Consider the following 20,995-nt stretch of genomic DNA (forward strand, 5'->3'; position numbering starts at 1 on the left):
CGTCTTTTATCAAAAAGGACGGGGTGCTGTGAAACGAGGTTTATCAACCTTTCTCCCATACTGTCCTGCCTGACTGGATTTCGGACTCTCCCGGGTCTGCGCGACTATAAAACAATTTCATTGGCCCAGTTGTGTAGTTCCGCCGGCGAATTCCACAGGCGGTCAGTCTTGGTGGAAAGTTTTTTCACTGCACGGAAGTTCCGCCCAGGTGTGCAAACTTCCATAAGAACCCATGAAATCAACTTTTATATTTTTCCGCAAGAATAATCCGCGCGGATAGTCGCCCTCAGTGAGAATGGACTTTTATGCCTCTGCAAACCAGTCCAGTTGCAGTTATACTTTACATTAATGGTTGTCCACACTCATGTAGCCATTAGGGGTTTAAAGGATCACATAATTCACAGTTCGATAAGTTTTCAGTACAGGGAAAAAGTAGGAATGTCAGAGAAATTTTGTTGATTTTTAAAGTTTTAAATGTATGAAAACTAACAATCTGGGCTTTTGGGTTTTTGTGTTTGCAGGAATTACTGTGTGATGAAAATACATGAAAAGACTATGAACTGTGTAGTACTATTAGACCGTTGAACAGTTTTTCAGCATTTCTGTGTTCTACTCTATAAATACTAAGTTACTGTACTACCGACATTAGAACTCATAGTGTCAGTATAGTTTCTGTCACCCACTGTGTGTCAGTGGTGAGTTTGCTACGTCCAACGAGCTCTCTGAGCTCTGTCAGTTGATAAATACATGAATAAACATCTCTGTTAAATGCCACAGTCATATAAACACAAGCTAAACAGCCATCGCTAACAGACCTTAAAGTCTTTCTTGCCAAACCGGCTACCCTGCTCGCTGCTGTCGATGTGTGCTTTATGCTAATGTTGGCTGCTGACGACAGTCTTTTCTCTGTGCAGCAGTTCGTACTTCTGCTCTGGGGTTGTGTATGTTACTGGGTTAGCTGCTAAGGAGAGTCTGTAGCTGTGTGGTGGCTTGTTCTTTGGCGCGGTGTGTTTTTATCCACCACTCTTTCCCTCCATCACCCTCATCATTCACAGTCAAACCAAAGTGGCTCCAAACATCAGATCTGTAGGTTATCAAGGGGATCTTCTATTTCTGGTCTGGTAATGGGTTTACTAAGCATCTTGCAATGAGCTAGCTTAATGTAGCTGCCTCCCACTGTGTCTCAGTGGAGTAAAATGTCCTGGTTTTGGGGTGGGAAGGGCAGACAGCATGATGCCTTTTCCGTCCTGTGGACTGCCTTGTTGAGAACATTATATTGAACAATTTAAGCTGTAGATTTTCAAATGTAATAGTATAGTTAAAGGTATCATTCAAATCATAATGCGTACCGAACCAAAAGCCTTGCACCAAACGGTTCAATACGAATATGTGTAGTGTTACACCCCTAGGAGCCATGACAGTAGACAAATATGGACGTTGCTGTCAAAAGCTACAAATTTTAAAACATGAATGCTTCACACACATCTTCCCATGCAGCGGCAAACAAGATCTATACATCAGTACATTTTCAAGGTGCACCCCCAAGATTAGTATCACTAATTCAGTATCTGACCAAATGATTCCCCTTCTGTTCCTGAGATAAGACATTGAATAATAGAACTTTTTAATGTCACAGTGAAGCTGACCTTGGACCTTTGGATAGAAAAGGTCATGGATTCATTTTATATAATTATGTATTTGTGTAAAAATTTTAATAATTAGCACATGATTTTTTGAGTTATGGCCAAAAAACATGTTTTGTGAGGTCACAGTGACGTTTTGAATTGTGACCACCAAATATGAATCAGTTCGTTCTTCAATAGAAGTGGATGTTTGTGCCAAATTTAAAGAAATTCCCTCAAGGCGTTCTTGAGATTTTTTTTTTTTTTTTTTACATGGGCCTTATTTTTGTTGTTTGTACCATATGGTCAGTTGATTGTGTTGAGCATAGTGAAGCGCAGCAGCACTTTGTGAAGTGTGTCTCTGACAGAGGTTTATTCTCTCAGATACCAGGTGTTCACTCTACATTCAGACATGCAGACTCTGGATCAGAAGAAAGCCATGAAGCCCTCTCCACCTGGTGTCCGGAAGATAGTGAGTCTGATGATGACACTCAAAGATATTTTTTATTATTCAAGGGAAACAGACACCAACAGCATTTTGACACCCCCCTAACTGCTTAACTGTCCTATTTGTCAATATCAGGCCTTATCAACTTTTATGAAACTTGAGTGGCACATTTCAGCCACTATACCCTACTTTTTACCCTTCAGTATGGTTTGGTCATTTTTTTTTGACTTTCAGATTCTTTCAACCAACATTGCTGAGACAAGCATCACCATCAACGATGTGGTCTTTGTCATTGATTCAGGAAAGGTCAAAGAGGTAGAGTTACTATTAAAGAGTTGTATTTACAATACAAGAGTACCATGAAGCCAAAAGATAGGTAGAATTTCACACATGTGATTAGTAATTAAGTCTTAAATCTGTTTCCTTTTGTAGAAGTCCTTTGATACCCTCAGTCGTGTATCCATGTTAAAGAGAGTTTGGATCTCGAAAGCCAGTGCTCTGCAAAGGAAAGGAAGGTAACATTAACATTGTCCATCTTCTGACTTTATAATCATCTCAAAAAATGTTAAATCTTACAGTTCACCTGATATTTTATGATTGTCATGGAATGTAAAAAGCCTCTGCTGTTAATATCAGTTTTTATCCCGATATAAAGTTTGAATCATGTGTGACCCATCCACAGAGCTGGGCGATGCCAATCAGGGATATGCTTTCACCTCTTCAGTCGACTCAGGTTCAACAATATGCAGGAATTTCAGGTTCCACAGCTGTTGCGGATGCCTCTGCAGGTAGTGACACACACGCATGCACAAAAAAAAAAAAAAAATCAATTTGTATCCTTCATCAAGCAAAGTCCTTTTTTTGTTTTCCTTAAACACTGTCTTTACAGATTCACGCAGGGTGATGATAAATCACTTCTACATTTTTAAATCATTATTTGAACTTGTTTAAAATACCACAAAAAATATGAACCTAGAAAATCATGTTGTTTTACAATGAAAAAAAGATTCAGGGATATGTTTTGTATCTTAAAATCTTGTCTTGATGGATGTTTAAGGTTCTGATCGCATAGTAAGAGTTTTGCAGGGTTCAAAACACAAGGCGCACTGCACTGCATTTTTGTTTTTTAATTGAATGTCATTAGTAAAAAGAAAAAATTGCTTGCTGCACCTTTTTATTGTTGTCATGCAACCACCCCATCACCTCCTTACCCTAACCTATGTAATCAATATACCATTTTTTTTGTTTTTATTTTATTTATTTTACATTAATTAGTATCTAGTTCCTAAAATCGATAGGCAGAGGGTACTTGCTGTAGCTCTGGTTGAGGGTGAGAGGCTGTCAGCAAATAGTTTGTTGGGCACAGGGAAACACAGATGTGGGTACACGAGACCCTAAAAAAGAGGGTGGATCACAGGTAGTATCATCAGTTGGTCCAGGAGCTTCACCTCCATGGTGGCCGTTACAAAGGCTGCACTTACATGCTTCCACCCCTGCTGTTTTCTGTTGAGATGGTGGTGACTGCAGTTTGTAAAGTTGTGTAGCTCTTGGTACGTATCCAGCAGCTGCTACCTCCAATTTCTTCTCCATTGTTTACCAGCTGTTAACTTGTTGTTGTGACCACAGAAGGCCTGCCTCTCAAATCATTCCACTGGACAATGGTAAAAAAGTGGACATGATATGTGACATGTGTCTGCTCTGAGTTAAAGGTTTTTCAACTCGAGGAGTTCAAAGTGCTCCGCCTAAAATACCAGGCGCCTAGAGCGCAGAAAGGGGAGGCGTATAGCAACACAAAAACAGTAAGCACAAGGCAATTACTATTACAAATATAGCCGCAAGCGGCAATACCGGGGTTCAAGCCAGTATGGAAATTTAGATCTTTAGAGCTAAGTAGAATAAAGAACCTTGACAGTTCAGGACACCTGCATTAAAGATTACCAACACGTTTTTTGACAGACAGATGCTCATTCATTAATGTCCAAATCTTTATTGGGCCACGCTCTTCTTTGGCAGCACTGTCGCTTCCTATTGGTCAACTGCAAAACATTTTGGGGACATGCATTAATGGCTTAATTAAAAAAAGTCCACTAAGTTTGGTGATGTTTTATGGCCAAATTTTGTGAAAGGCTATTGCACTTATTTAGAACTTGTGGTGCCCCCTATTGACCAATTCTAGAATAATACATGTGTTTCATCATCATTGTTTAACATACCCTGCAAGTTTTGTAATGATTGAACGATCAATTTCTGATTTTTAGTCTGATTTGTGTTATTGCGTGCCCATTTTTTGTATTTGTGGTGCCCCCTACTGGTCAATTTGAATGAAACTTTCAGGATATGCGCCTGGAACCTCTTAAGACATTGCTTCCAAGGTTTGTGATGATTGGTCCAAACGTTGTGGGAGTCATTTGCTTAGCCATGCCCCCTTTAAAGTTCACTGGTCAATATCTTAAAAAAGCAAAGAGATATCAATAACAATTAAAGCGTTGGTGATAAAATTCTGAAAATAATCTCACAACATTCTGTTGATTCTGTTGATTTTTGTTGACATTTGGTTGAAAATTATATGAAAAAAAATGTTGTGCATACAGTACAAATTACAACAAGATAATAAATATCACTGTGAGCGAACCGTTAAAGCGATCTGAACACCATTTGAAACATGTGACACCTAGTATCCAAAGAGTGTTTGTGGCAATGGTGGTTGTGTTTAGATGAAGACTTTTGGAGATATTGATGTTAATTGATTTTGCATATTCTTAAAAATATGAAAAAAAGTGACAGACTTCTGAATTGGCTATACGTTGCATCGCGACTGCCCATCGCGGGCCTTATGTTTTCACAGTCTCTCATTCAGTCACGCCACGGACACACCCAACGTGGAACCGAAGCGCAGCGCCCAGCAGCAGAGGCAGTTTTCAGTCGGCGCCCATGTTAACCTATCTGACTGTCCACACAGGCCGCTGAGGGGGTAGAGATAAGTGAGAGATAACTTGTGAAGCCACGGAAGAGTTGTCTCTTGCTAATTAGCTCACTCAGATAGAAGATGCTCCTCGGTGTCAGAGGTCGTGAGTTCAAGCCTCAACTGATGTATAATGTACATTTTAATGCAGACGTTCTTGTTGTCTTCCTATTCTGTCTCTTGTTGCTCAGAATTGCCTAAAATTGTGCAGCCCCAACCATTTTGTAGTAGCTGATGAACAAATTTTCCTTTTTTGGTGAACTGTTCATATTTCATCATTAAAAACCTTGAAATTGTTATTCTAGCTTCTTGATGTAATACTTGATACTCTCAAAGTGCACCAGATTAATTCATTTAGACGTCAAATGTTTAAAATTTTCTTCCTGGGGGGGCATGCCCCCGGACCCCCCTAGCGCAGAAGGCACCCCCCTCCCCTTCATGCCATCTAAAAAAAATTTCAGGCACAGGATTTTTTCTTGCTTCAAGCCCTGCAAATATCTCTGGCTGATTATGAGATATCAACTTTTTGCATGTGTAGTGCCCCCTATGGGTTGATTTGAATCAAGCTCTTACAATGTGATTCAAATACTTATTTATACTATTAATACTTAATACTTAACTTTGTTAATACTTAACAACGGTTAAGGAGTAAAATCCATTTATGTGCTGAGCCACGCCCCCTCTAAAGTTCATTGGTCAGTATCACCAAAACGCAATGACATATCAAGATGTACAACATCTATTGCACGTCTGTCCGTCCTGGAAGAGGGATCCCTCCTCAGTTGCTCTTCCTGAGGTTTCTACTGTTTTTTGTCCCCGTTAAAGGGGTTTTTTTGGGAGTTTTTCCTGATCAGCTGTGAGGGTCATAAGGACAGAGGGATGTCGTATGCTGTAAAGCCCTGTGAGGCAAATTGTGATTTGTGATATTGGGCTTTATAAATAAAATTGATTGACTGATTGATCAAAAAGTCTCTGACGACTTTCGTAAAGCTCCATCCCATGATGATCGACAGAATGTTTGGTGCAAAACAGACCTACGCCTTAGGAGGAGATGTAAAAATGGTGTTTTTCAGAAAATACAATATGGCAGACAATCTAGTGGGCAGACCTTTGGGGGTCTTTAGGCTGTTGGAACCCCTTCACCTGATGATGTGTTTCAAATTTAAAGTCAATCTGATATATGGTGCAAGGGCAGTTGCCTTTCAAATCCAAATTTTCCCTGACCTTAAAGCCACAGTGTGTAGGAATTTCTCCCATCTAACGTTGAAATTGTATATTATATTCAAACGGATAGCGCACTCTAGCACCTCACTTTTCCAAACGCATATTGCAACTACGACAGCCGAGGTGTACCACAAAGCTATGATAAGATTAATGAAACCATGTCATCCGATACTTCATGGAGTATTCATTCAGGCTCCTACACAGACACACACGACGCCAGTTGACAAACCCCCTCCTCACCATGCTGGCTGTGTTTACAACGTAGGACTGTTGGTGCGGGTGTAAATCAAAACAAACCAATAACGTCTTGTCTTTTGACAGCTGACAAGTGGTTCAACCTCACACACCTCATCCCTCTCCTCGCATCACTGCACCGCTGACAGCGGTGCTGGCCTGTGATTGCATTGGCCTGGCCTGCCTGTTGGGGAAAAAAATGACAGGTAGGCCAGCAGGCCAATCACAGCATCCCTTTTAAAACCTTTCTCCTTCCTTCCACCTGGGAAAGGCTGCCCCAATATTGACCCTCGTTTTTTGAATTCACTGGTCACGTTGCCTTTTTGATTTCCTTTTGTGCTTTCTTGGCAACGAGGATTCTGTCTCCCGTGATGCTGCATATGCATGATCCTGCATTATGCTCAAAGAGTGGGACTTTGTTATGCTGCAGTAGTGGAGGCTTTCAAATTTGCTGGGGTAGTAAAGAAGCGCCTCTTGCTCCTCTCTTTTGGCTTCTCAGTCACACAGCGCTGGCCTGGCTCTCAACGAAAATGCCAAAGGCGGGGCTATTCCCTGGTAGTGCTGTATGTCCCTTGCTGGTGGAAAATTTCATGTCTCTATGATGTACCATCTCACGGGAATTTACGAAAAAATTTCTGAATAATAATAATAACAATAACAATAATAATACAACAGCACAAACACAAAAGGGTTTCAACCCTTTGGGCTTGAACCCCTAAAGAGCTGCCTCTAGCTGCTAAATCGCTTTGTGTGTGATTGGGACCTAAGTAGGTAAGAATAATGGAACAGCTCGAACAGTGGTAGGTTCAGAAAATTTTGCCACTGTACTGTAATGCAGCCTTTAAAACTAGAAAAAGAAAACAACACCATATTACAATATCCAAAATTGGCATAGTGCCTCGCACAATACCATCATATACTGCATACCCCAGTGAAATTTTAGGAAGGCATGAAGTAATGAAAATTTAGATACTGCCCAAGCCTAATGTGAACCTATCCTTCCAAACATTTTTTGAAGGCATGTTGCTGTGGAACAGCTAGTAAAGTCCTCCTGAGATGGAAGAAAGCACAGCTCGTGGTTCTTTCCCTTGATTTAGTTCAAGTAGGTGGCACTGTTTGCCTTTATAGCCTCCCGTAGCTTCTACTCTAAAGAGGCTAGAGGGGGGTAAGCCTACCCAAAAACAATGTCATTCAATTTTTTAGCTTAAGTTTCATGACTTGCCTTGGAGATTGTTTTTTTGTATGCAATAGTTAACAGAGAGTGATACTCTAGTTATCAATTTTAAAGATCAGCACAGAGCAGACCACAGAAAAGTCAGTTATAACACAGTATTCTCTTTATGCATGACACATCGGATTACTGGAGCTCAGTAATCCTGTGCATTATTACCTCATTCACAAGTTTTTTTTTGCAGTTTTTCTTTTTTACATGTCATGTTTTATTAAGCATGATGGTGCACACATGCCTGTATCAGTTTTTTTTTTTTGCAATATGATGTGACAATTTACAACATATATCTGCCTCGCATGAAATTCAGCATACAACAGGAAGAGAAAGAACAATGGTTGCTATCACTGTCAGAGTACTTTGTGAGGATTCTTATATAATTAAGTAAATCTTGATAAGCACCAACACAGTGCTGCTTAAAACATGCAGTAGGCTTAGTAATAGCTTGTAATAGTGATAATATGTCATGTTGTGTATGTAAGGAACTGTGTCTGCAAACCAAACTGCTGGCCCCCTCGTCCTGTCCAGTAGCTGAGTTCCTGTCCAAAGCTCCACAACCTCCTGCTGGACATGCCATCAGGAGTGCTGTGCAGATGCTAAAGGTAACAAATACTAACAAATACTACATAATACTTCACTTGATTCTGATGTCAGACTCAGGCCACTATACACACAGACAAGCTTCGACATGAACACCTACACATCCACATACAGTTCCCAGCAATTCCAGCAACTCAAAGTCATAGAGTTTGTATTGATTCCCACTAACTTTCTCTTCAGACAATAGATGCTATGGACCAGTATGAAGACCTGACAGATCTGGGCTATCACCTGGCCGACCTGCCTGTGGAGCCCCACCTGGGCAAGATGGTGCTGTGTGCTGTGGTGCTCAAGTGTTTGGACCCCATTCTAACCATTGCCTGTACACTGGCCTATCGCGACCCCTTCGTCCTTCCTGCCCAGGGCTCTCAGAAAAAAGCTGCTCTACTCTGCCGCAAATGGTTTACCTCTAACACCCTCAGTGACCACATGGCCCTGCTGAGAGCCTTCCAGGTGGGGGTCAGGGAGTGTATTATAAGAAGAGCTTAATTTAAGTGGAGATGTAAGGCAATGCTCCTTACTTGGACCCCTAAGTGATCACAATAAATCAAAGAGCTCACAAAATTAATATCAAGTTAGGAAAGAAGAAAAGACATGTATCTACTCACCAAGGTAATTTTAGAAGATGTCTTTGTCATAACAACTTGACATTAACAAAAAAATGCACCTCTTTTTGTGTTTATGACAAGTTGATTAATGATTATTATAATTAGATGTGCAAGTCAAATTGTTATGACAAAGACGTCTTCTGGTAATGTCATCCTGGTAAATGTCAAGTTGTCATTATAACGACATCCCAAACAAATTTAATGTCAAGTTGTCATGACAAAGACAACTTCTGGTAATGTCACTTTGATTAATGTCAAGTTGTCATAATCAAGACAACTCAAACAGTGTCAACTTGTCATTACAAAAACCGAATGACACTTAATTACAGCAGTCATAAACGTTTAAAACTGAGTAGCAGGTGGCACCTTGTATGGTAGCCTCGGCCACCAGTGTATGAATGTGTGTGTGAATGGGTGACTCGTAGTGTAAAAAGCGCTTTGAGTGGTCACTAGATGACTAGAAAGGCGCTATACAAATGCAGGTCCATTTACCATTATGACATGTACATAATGTTCATGACAGGTTCACGACCGTGTCACTCTTTTGTGATATGATATGATATGATACCTTCAAGTAAAGTGTTACCAATCAGACTTACCTGTTATGAGATAGCAGAGAAATTCAGGAGCTTGTTTAGGAAATCACATCATCATGAGTATCACTTTTTTTCCAAGTAGTTCTTTGAAGCTGCTTTGATTTATTCATTCCCTTCCCTTTTGAACAGAATGTATAGAAGTTCTCAGGAACACCGCTCAGCCTTGCAGACAGTTTTTTCCAGTGGCCACTTGCAGTATTGCAGCAAAATCCCCTGCGGCCCAAAAGCGTTTTCCCCGTACACCACCTCTGTAAAAGAGACACTGTGTCCAAAATCAACTTTTTGACTGGCCAAGGGGCTGGTAGATAAAAAAAATCCATCAGCCAAAATAATAAATTGCCTTTCTTCGTCACATATACATTTGTTAAAATGCATTTCATTGAGATAACAAGGTATTATGTTGAATACAGACTTAAAGAAGATGCCAGAGCAAAACAACTCATCACCATAGCCTCAGTATGTGAATAAGTTACCTCTGCTAAGCAGTGATGCAGTGTGTATGTCTAGGACTTAAATTGTGAAGATTAAGAAAGGAAGGATTGAGGCTTTAATGCATTGCCATTAACTATGTGCGAGGCAATAGTTTGCTGTCTTAGTTAAGTTTTTTTTTTTTTTTCTTTTTTTGAAATCACATGTCTGTATTGGTACAAACATATACCCGCCAGTGTGGTGATTCGCCTTTGGAGATGTACTTGCTAAAAGGAAAATCTACCCACATTTGGTGCTTGGTGGGTGTTAATTTTGGATCCTGAAGAGACTCTGCAAAACTTTTGTCAGGACCCCTCAAACTGCAAGTAGATCAATTATGACTCTTTCTGTTATGAATTTTTGATCCATTGAGGTTTTAAATTTGTAAAACTTTCCATGAGCCAAGACAAGCATTTTAAAAATCCATGACGTCATTACAATGTAAAGTCTATGAGTTGAGAGGAAACCTGTGGGAGGGGCCAGCGGGAGAAACACTACTGTGCATATTCAGTAGCCTGCATACTGTGGAAGTAAACCAGGATGCTACAAACTTTTTTTGGTGTATGCGCCAGGCGAGCAACTCTATCTGAGAGTCTGGTGTCTAGGTATTATTATAAATCTATGCGTCAAATAGTAATTAATTTGGACAAACCAATCAAAACCAATAAAACAATAGGAAGGAATTTTCATGTCCTGATTTTAAAGAATTTTATTTTTATCAATGTAATGTGTGACAGTTTATCATGTCAGCAACTGTAGGATGTTTTCATTCATTTTGTCCTGTTTGCTGTCAGGCATGGCAGAAGGCCCGCAGTGACGGCTGGGAGAGAACCTTCTGTGAGAAGAACTTCCTGTCCCAGGCCACCATGGACATGATACTTGGAATGCGGACACAGCTGCTGGGACAGCTCCGTGCCATTGGTCAGTTCCGCTTTGATTTCCTTTATACTGTATTGTACACCCCACCAAGTGTGTGTGGTACAGTATGACCTAATGTTACCACACTGCCTGTTATCTTTTATTTGTCTTTTGGTTTTTTTAGTGTCATTAACATATTAATGTTAAAGCTGCAATAAAGTCCAACAGTCCCTCACAATAAATAAGTCCTGTTATATTAAATATGAAAATATGGAAGTGGCTGAAATTGTATTGGATTGGATCCAGAAGAAAACATCTGATCAGGACGTTTCTAATTTTAATAGTTTTTGGTGAATGAATGAATGAATAAACATTCAAAATGGCCTGTCTGTCCCCCAGGTTTTGTGCGAGCCCGTGGGGGCAGTGACATCCGCGATGTGAATCTGAACTCTGAAAACTGGGCTGTGGTGAAAGCAGCCCTGGTGGCTGGCATGTATCCAAACCTGGTCCATGTCAACCAGGAGTCCTCCTTGCTCTCTAGTAACAGGGAGAAGAAGGTCCACTTTCATCCCACATCAATCCTGACCCATTTCAAGGAGGTAGGACAACAAATCACGTCATGTCTAATTCCATCTTTACATTGTCGTCTTATCACTAGTGATCTTAACTTGCCTTTTGTTCACTGAGCACTGCCCAGAATGCTCAGGCCTTTTACAGGCCCTGCAGGATCCATGTCTGCATCAGTTATCACACACATTATGAACCCACATGTTGAAAAATATTTTTCTGCCCAGATAGAAAGGACACACATATAACCATTTCATCATATATGTTTCATGTCCTTAGCTTTTTGAAAAATACAATTACACAAAGTTTTTTTCACCTCCCACATGGACAAAGAGAGGTGGGTGAAGTCATACAGAAAGCGATTTACCAACTGGAGGTGGCTTTGCTTGTTGTTTCTACGTTGCTACGTGCCTCACATTTTTTGTACCCTAGGCGCTTGGCGTTTTTACCAGTGCACTCTGAACTCCTCGAGTTTAAAAACTTCAAAAGTCATAAAACTTCCAGATAAACTTCAAAACTTCAAAAGTGGCCCATGTCATCTCCGCTTTTTCCCCATTGTCCAATCGGATGATTTGAGAGGCAAGCCTTCTGTGGTGGTCACGACAACAAGTTTACAGTTGGTAAACAATGTGGTTAGTATTAATTTTTGTTAGGCTTGACCTGACGATAGACAGCAGGTTGTCAGACTGCCCCAGAGTCATCCTAAAATATGCCTGGAAATGGCCATCATGGAGGTGAAGCTCCCGGACCAACTGGTGATACTCCCTGTTATCCACCCTCTTTTTTAGGGTCTCATGTACCCACACAGATCTCTGTTTCCCTGTGCCCAACAAACTATTTGCTGACAGCCTCTAACCCTCAACCAGAACAATAGCAATTACCCTCTGCCTTTTTGGAACAGATGAGCAGCTGCGGCAGTCGGCTCATCTCACTGCGTTGCAGAATGTAGCATTTCGGGAGATCCTTTTTTTCCACAGCAATAAGACTGTTTAACACCTCCTGAATCCAGTCATACACACACACTTACACACGTCGCATTAGCCACAAGTGGACTGGGCTGTGGAATGGGTAATTTTATTTTATTTCATTTCTATTCATGCACTTTTAAATCAGCTGTGCGGAACATTTCGTTTTCGTTGATTATAGCGCCCCTTTGGTCGAAGTGGTATGACACCCACAGCCTGGTGTCGTAAAATTCCGACTGCAGCCGTCATAAAATCTCGACTGCAACCAGCAATTACCGCATGCATTTGTTTTGGAGAGCGAGAGGATTAACTAATGTCAGGTCAGTCCAAGTAAATAGTGGAAACAGCTAAATTACTCAGTAAATTCTCCTGTTGTGTTTCTGTTCTGATCTAATCTGTTGTGTATTTTGAGCTACTAAGGCTACCGTAGTAGTGTGAGCCTCAAGTTATTCTGGGTAATGTAGTAACCGTTGTTGTGCTACTGGAAACAATGAGAAGCAGCCATGGACGTTCAGTGTAAGGAGCAGTTAACAGTTAACAAGTCATCTGCTGAGTCTGCATTATTATGTGAAAAGAATACTCCGACGATGATCCATCCATGATGGATATCTTTTTTGTGTCTGTACGTCCAGTGGCTGGGTCTCTGAAAATGATAGAGAAAAGGCATAACTCCCAAATCGTCGGAGTATTCTTTTATGTGAAGATACACAGTGAAGACATAACATAATCCTAACACAGCAAAGCTCTTACCTGCAGCCTTCGCTTGCAAAGCTAACGCTACTAACGTTAGGTCAGTCCAAGTAATTAGTGGAAACATGCTAACATGCTAACTTACACACAAATTAGTGGTAAAGTAAGACCTGTTCATAAATGTTCTGGTGTAGCTCTGAATTTCTTATAAACTGAGGACAACTGCCTGCTGTATATTTGTGTTCATGGTCACAGTCACAGATAATTTTAGATGATGCTCCTGCGTTATCTCCCATGACATCAAAAGTACAACCAAGTCCTCATAGACACATCTCTGGTGAAACTGTTAGGTGTTATGTGTTCAGCAATGCCCGCTGCGTACTGCTTACTCGAAGAACATTGTAAACACGGCTCCTTCTTCTTCTGTGGTTTAATCGCTGTGGGCCGCTGCGGGCGAGCAGAATCACTTCCACCTCGGGTGCCGTATTCTGGTTTGCTGACTTCCGCTGTGTGTCCGACCCGGCTATGCTAAATAGCCATATAGAGAAAGGCTTTTTTGTCGCTGTTGGGTTCAAATAAATATGCGGATCTTCAAGGGGGGGTGATACGAACTAGGGACAGTTTTATTAATGGTAAAAAGTTCCACACAGCTGCTTTAACTATTATTTATTTATTTAGCGAATGCAAATTTCTCAAGCCAAGCAGTAACCTCTTGATCTATATTGTGGAGGGAGACTAGACCTCCTTTTAGTCTTTGGAGAGGGCAGGCTTCAATAATATGCTCCATGGTTTGCTCCTCTCCACAAGCACACAGTGGGCTCAGGCTGTACCCCCATCTGTGAAGGCTGGCAAAGCAGGGACCTTGATCAGTCCTAAATCTGTTCAAGGTGGACCACTGTCTCCGTGGGAGGTAGGTGCCAGGGACTGGTTGAGTCGGGTCTGACACTAGATGTTTGTTTGGGATGTCTTTAGATTCCCATTCAGTCACTCAGGCAGACAGGGCATCAAAGTCAGTGGGTGGGGGCTCCTTCAAATTGGACGTCTAGATCGGAGACGAGCTGGTGATGGGTTGAAGATGTCGGCGCGGTTTGGTAAATGGGGGGAGTCTTTGACCTTTTGGAGCATCCTATAGGTGAGTTCAGTTCATCTGATGTTGGGGGGGGGGGTGTATGTTAGATAGGGAGCCAGGGGAGCGCTGTTGAACGAATAGTCCCAGTTATGTTTTGCATTGTGGTGTTAATTTTCTGCTTTCAGGTTGAGAGCTGTGACTAGGATTCTCTGAGTTAGCTCTAGGGTGTCTTCTCTTGGAATTTAGTTTGCTAGTAGGATCATTTGCTTACCTAGGCATGCCCGGGTACTGACGCGGGGTGCGACATGGACGCTGATCCATTGCACCCCATTTTTTTTTTAACTTATTTTATTTTATGTCTATATACGATTGTGTTGATGTTTATGAGGGGGAGTGTGGTTGTTGTTTTTTGTCTTTTATGAACTGCTGGACAGCTGAATTTACCTTTGGGGATAAATAAAGTTCTTTCTATTCTATTCAACTCTAGCTACTAATTACTGTGAAATAAATAAAATAAAATAAAAAAATTAAATAAACAGTAGATTGACCACATGGGAAGGTTAGGGTAAGGAGGTATTGGGGTGGGTGCTTGCCAACAATAAAAAGGCGATAAAAAAGGTGTAGCAAGTGTTTTTCTTTACCAGTGATACTCAATTTAGGAAAAAAAAAACGGCAGTGCGGTGCGCCTTGTGATGTGCAACTTCCAAAATGTTTTCTTAGGCTGCCTTTACACTACCATGTCTTGATGCCCAATTCTGATTTGTTGCCTATATCTGATTTTTCCTGACTGCTGTTCATGTTCTATTCACCTTATTTTTCACGGAAACACGGAGGCAAAACAGAACGCAGCCAGCTTCCGGTTTTTTGTGCGACACTTCCGGTCCAGCACTCTTACCACTGTGTAAATGTCCCACGGTATTTGCTACAGTGACATTACTGCGCGCATGGAAACGTTTACATTACTGAAAGCAATTTTAAGGACTAACTTTAAATATTTGAAGTTAATCGTTAAAGAATAAATCACCTGGAAAGCTGGCACTGCTCCACATAATTTAAAAGGTAACTTAGCCTACACAGAGTGGTGGAAATGTCCGTGCAGCTGCAGACAGGTGTGGCTGGATGACTGATAGGTACATGCTGATTCGGATGCTATCAGAGCCGATCTGCGCATCACTATGGCTTAATGATCAACTCAGTCAATTAAAACAACCCGTCCTGTGTTAGGAGTGTATGTCGCTGACAGAAAGAAAGAAAGAAAAGGGAAAACAAAGATAGAAAAGCAGCGTACACCTCACATATTTATTTCTCACAGTTGCACACACGTGTGGCTGGCATGCAGAAGCACCGTCTGTGTGTCTGTGTGTCGAGGGTGTGAGCCGCAGCTTCAGCTGCTCAGGTAGAGAGGCTGTGTAGCCCGGTGTGTTTTTTCACTGATTCGGTTCTGCAGGTTCTCTGCTGGTACACTGGAGACGGGGATCAAGCAGTTTGTCTCACTCGGGATAGATTGTGCTTTTTTGGTTCATAGTTTTTGATTAATGTACGATTTATTCGGCTTTCCTTCCTTTCCCTCGCTCATGAGCACGTCATCAAAATGCGCTGTCGTCGCATTATTCATGACGTACGACGTGGATTGCCAGGAAATATCTGATCTGTCTGATTACAGGCCTATTGGCAGATATCTGATTCATATCCGATATATTTCCACATATGAAGGAGGCCTGAATCTGATCAAACAATATCTGATATCATGTGTTTTTTTTCCTGTTTACACGTTTACACGTTACAGATCCGATCTGTGCCACTTGAGAGGAGAAAATCGGAATTGGTTCACTTGAACCATGTAGTGTAAAGTAGGCTTTAGTGAGCCATAGAAGAGAGAGCCACATGTATCTATCAATTCAATCAATCAATTTTATTTATAAAGCCCAATATCACAAATCACAATTTGCCTCACAGGGCTTTACAGCATACAACATCCCTCTGTCCTTTGGACCCTCGCAGCGGATAAGGAAAAACTCCCCAAAAAAAACCCTTTAACAGAGGAAAAAAACAGTAGAAACCTCAGGAAGAGCAACTGAGGAGGGATCCCTCTTCCAGGACGGACAGACGTGCAATAGATGTCGTACAGAACAGATCAGCATAATAAATTAACAGTAATCTGCATGACACAATGAGACAGAGAGAGAGAGAGAGAGAGAGAGAGATGCAGGTAATGACAGTAGCTTACAACAACATTAATGAAAGTAATAATATTATAGTTATAGTTCTGGCTACTGTGGTACAATATGTTGAAAGTATGTATTAATATCTGGCAGTATACATGTGTGACAATAGTCATATGTGTATAATAACAGTAGAAGTATGACTAATGACTAATGATGGCAGCAGCAGCAGGAGGCATCTGGCAGGACCACGGCAGCAGCACAACCACACACGTCACGCTGTCCAGGCACCGCTGTGATATGAGTTAACCTGCGAGACAGTGGAGCACAAAGGCTCCGGAGAAGAAGCTGAGTTAGTGACATCCAGAATGGCCGAGTTAGCAAGATGTAGTAATAGGATACGAGAGAGAGAGAGAGAGAGAGAGAGAGAGAGAGAGAGGTGTATTATAGGGGGTCCTCCGGCAGACTAGGCCTAAGTCAGCCTAACTAGGGGCTGGTACAGGACAAGCCTGAGCCAGCCCTAACTATAAGCTTTATCAAAGAGGAAAGTCTTAAGTCTAGTCTTAAATGTGGAGACGGTGTCTGCCTCCCGGACCGTAACAGGAAGATGATTCCACAGGAGAGGAGCCTGATAGCTGAAGGCTCTGGCTCCTGATCTACTTTTGGAGACTTTAGGGACCACGAGTAACCCTGCGTTCTCAGAGCGCAGTGTTCTGGTGGGATAATATGGCACTATGAGCTCTCTAAGATATGACGGAGCTTGACCATTTAGAGCTTTATAAGTTAACAGTAGGATTTTAAATTCAATTCTGGATTTTACAGGGAGCCAGTGCAGAGAAGCTAAAACAGGAGAAATATGATCTTGTTTCTTAGTTCCTGTTAGTACACGTGCTGCTGCATTCTGAATTAGCTGGAGAGTTTTTAAGGACTTACTAGAGCTACCTGATAATAGAGAGTTACAGTAATCCAGCCTAGAGGTAACAAAAGCGTGGACCAATTTTTCTGCATCTTTTCGGGTCAGGATAGGCCTAATTTTTGCAATATTACACAGATGAAAAAATGCAGTCCGTGAGGTTTGTTTTAAATGAGAATTAAAAGACAGATCTTGATCAAATATTACTCCGAGGTTTCTTACGGTAGTGCTAGAGGCCAGAGCAATGCCATCTAGAGAAACTATGTCATCAGATAAAGAGTCTCTGAGTTGTTTGGGGCCAAGAACAATAACTTCAGTTTTGTCTGAATTTAACATCAGGAAATTGGTGCTCATCCAGGTTTTTATGTCTTTAAGGCAGTTATGGAGTTTAGTTAATTGATTACTTCCTTCTGGCTTCATCGATAAATACAACTGAGTATCATCCGCATAACAATGGAAATTTATAGAGTGATTTCTAATGATGTTACCTAAAGGAAGCATATATAGAGTAAATAGGATTGGTCACAGAGCACAGAACCTTGCGGAACTCCAAAACAAACTTTGGTACATAAGGATGATTCATTATGAATGTCAACAAACTGAAAACGATCAGATAAATAAGATTTAAACCAGCTTAGTGCTGAACCTTTTAGGCCAATTAAGTGTTCCAGTCTCTGTAGCAGAATTTGATGGTCAATTGTGTCAAACGCCGCACTAAGATCTAATAAAACAAGTACAGAGACGAGTCCTTTGTCTGAAGCAATCAGAAGGTCATTTGTAATTTTAACTAGTGCTGTCTCAGTGCTATGATGCACTCTAAATCCTGACTGAAATTCCTCAAATAAATTATTATCCTGGAGAAAATCACACAGCTGGTCTGCGACTACTTTCTCAAGGATCTTTGACAGAAAGGGAAGATTAGATATTGGTCTATAGTTGGCTAACACCTCTGGATCCAGGGTGGGCTTTTTTAGGAGAGGTTTAATTACAGCTACCTTAAAAGACTGTGGTACATAGCCTGTTAATAAGGATATATTGATCATATCTAATATATGAGTGTTAACTAAAGGAAAGACCTCCTTAAGTAGCCTAGTTGGGATGGGGTCTAAGAGACACGTTGATGATTTAGATGAAGAAATCACTGCGGTCAATTCTTGAAGAGAAATTGGGGAGAAGCAATCTAAATATATATTAGGTCTTACAGCTGTGTTTGAGGTTAGATAGGTACTATCTGAGGACAGGAGGTCATGAATTTTGCCTCTAATAGTTAGAATTTTGTCATTAAAAAAGCTCATAAAATCATTACTGCTAAGGGCTAAAGGAATACAAGGCTCAATAGAGCTTTGACTCTCAGTCAGCCTGGCTACAGTGCTGAAAAGAAACCTGGGGTTGTTCTTGTTTTCTTCTATTAAAGCTGAGTAATAGTTTGCTCTGGCATTGCGGAGGCCCCTCTTATAAGTTTTGAGACTGTCTGTCCAGATTAAACGAGATTCTTCCAGTTTGGTTAATCGCCAATTCCTTTCAAATTTTCACGATATTTGTTTTAACTTACGGGTTTGAGAGTTATACCAAGGAGCGAACTTTCTTTGCTTTTTTAACTTCTTTTTAAGAGGAGCTACAGAGTCAAGTGTTGTTCGCAGCGAGCCTACGGCATATCGACAAAATGATCAAAGTCGGTACGGGAAACCTCTGTTACTGAGGGACTTGGTATTGAATTTAACGACGGAGTAATGTTTTCCTTAAATTTTGCGACAGCACTATCTGATAAACATCTAGTATAGTAACTGTTGCTGAGTGGCGTGTAATCGGGTAAAAAGAAATCAAAAGTAATCAGATAATGATCTGATAGCGAGGGATTCTGTGGAAAGACTGTTAGGTTATCAATTTCAATTCTATACGTCAGAACTAGATCGAGGGTATGGTTAAAGCAGTGAGTGGGTTCATGTACACCCTGACTGAAGCCAATGGAGTCTATTAATGAGATAAACGCGGTAGCCAGGGAGTCATTATCAACGTCAACATGAATGTTAAAATCGCCTACAATAATAACTTTATCTGATTTAAGAACTAAACTGGATAAAAACTCTGAGAATTCAGATACAAATTCAGAATACGGGCCAGGAGCACGGTACACTATAACAAATAAAAGTGGCTGCGAGGTTTTCCAGGTCGGATGTAAAAGACTAAGAACGAGGCTTTCAAATGAATTATAATCTAGTTTAGGTTTAGGGCTGATTAACAGACTAGAGTTAAAAATGGCTGCAACTCCCCCTCCTCGGCCGCTGCCTCGAGGAATGTGGGTATTATTATGACTGGGAGGAGTGGATTCATTAAGACTAACATATTCATCTTGACACAGCCAGGTTTCTGTGAGACTGAGTAAATCAATATGATTATCTGATATTAATTCGTTTACTAACACTGCTTTAGACGATAGAGACCTGATATTTAACAGTCCGCATTTAATTCTCCTGTTTTGTCTTTCTGTCACAGAAGAGGTTTTAATTTTTATGAGGTTGTTATGCACAACTCCTCTATTTTTAATTTTAGATTTAAATAATTTAGGTGGTCGGGGGACAGACACCGTTTGTATAAAACTATGAAAACTATGGCTGGGTAACTGCACTAGAAGCTCAGAGAGGCGTTTAGGACTGCGTCTCTGAGTCCTGGTCTCAACTCTGGGTTGTCAGGGATTTGATTTACTAATAAAATTTGCCAGGCTCCTAGAAATGAGAGCAGCTCCATCCAAAGTGGGATGAATGCCGTCTCTCCTAATAAGACCAGGTTTTCCCCAGAAAGTTTGCCAATGATTAACGAAACCCACATCGTTTGCTGGACACCACCTGGACAGCCAGCAGTTAAATGATGACATGCGGCTAAACATGTCATCACTGGTCAGATTTGGGAGGGGTCCAGAGAAAACTACGGAGTCCGACATCGTTTTTGCTTATTCACACACCGAGGCAATATTAATTTTAGTGACCTTCGATTGTCGTAACTGGGTGTCATTGCCGCCGACGTGAATAACAATCTTACTGAATCTACGTTTAGCTTTAGCCAGCAGTTTTAAATTTGACTCAATGTCGCCCCCGCTCTGGCCCCAGGGATACATTTGACTATGGCTGCTGGTGTTGCTAACTTCACGTTCCTCAGAATAGAGCTGCCAATAACCAGAGTTTTATCCTCAGCGGGTGTGTCGCTGAGTGGGGAAAAGCGGTTGGAAACGTGAACAGGCTGGTGGTGAGCCGTGGGCTTCGGTTACCCAACCTCCCGGCTGAACAGGCGTTACCGGAGGACCGCTAGCAGAGGCTAAGGCTATGCTATGTGGCTCCGCACCGGCTACAGGGGGCTGGCTAACTACCGCAGCTACTGAATGGTTTTCCATGGTGCGGTGCCGCTCTTCTAATTCACTAAGCCTCGCCTCCAACGCAGCAAATAAGCTACACCTATTACAATTACCACTGTCGCTAAAGGAGGCAGAGGCATAACTGAACATTTGGCACACCGAGCAAGAAAGAGCAGAGGGAGAAGCCATCGCTAACTGTAAAGCTAATGTAGCTACCAAGGCTAGTAACGTGCAAACAACAGCTAACAGATTAGCAGGGAAGTCGTAGAAAGGAGAAGAGCTATAAGTGCTTAAATAGAACCAGTGTGGGTTAAGACTTGAAGTAGACGTTAAAGCAACTGAAGTGAGAAAGCAGAAAGCAGGCAAGTAGAATTCACCAGAGCAGTACAGTACAGAGACGCTGTCACAGAAACACCGGAAATGACACAACTCGCT

The 20,995-nt window shown here is 41.3% G+C and overlaps 1 protein-coding gene across 6 annotated transcripts in view; it reads left to right on the top strand.

Moving 5' to 3' along the window:
* The window catches only part of ythdc2 (YTH domain containing 2), a 175,517-nt gene that overhangs the window by 66,158 nt on the left and 88,364 nt on the right, over positions 1 to 20,995 (top strand). For all 6 annotated transcript variants that reach the window (XR_013488106.1, XR_013488107.1, XM_078161883.1 and 3 more), the window contains exons 16-23: positions 2,007 to 2,094; positions 2,305 to 2,385; positions 2,503 to 2,585; positions 2,753 to 2,858; positions 8,201 to 8,320; positions 8,499 to 8,771; positions 10,785 to 10,911; positions 11,248 to 11,447. Coding sequence is in view for 4 of the 6 variants with exons in the window: in XM_078161883.1 (XP_078018009.1) it covers positions 2,007 to 2,094; positions 2,305 to 2,385; positions 2,503 to 2,585; positions 2,753 to 2,858; positions 8,201 to 8,320; positions 8,499 to 8,771; positions 10,785 to 10,911; positions 11,248 to 11,447 (1,078 nt within the window). In the remaining 2 variants the exon portion in view is untranslated. The remainder of the gene's footprint in view (positions 1 to 2,006; positions 2,095 to 2,304; positions 2,386 to 2,502; positions 2,586 to 2,752; positions 2,859 to 8,200; positions 8,321 to 8,498; positions 8,772 to 10,784; positions 10,912 to 11,247; positions 11,448 to 20,995) is intronic.

The sequence above is a fragment of the Epinephelus lanceolatus genome, chromosome 19 (genome assembly GCF_041903045.1).
Source record: "Epinephelus lanceolatus isolate andai-2023 chromosome 19, ASM4190304v1, whole genome shotgun sequence".
NCBI lineage: Eukaryota > Metazoa > Chordata > Actinopteri > Perciformes > Serranidae > Epinephelus > Epinephelus lanceolatus.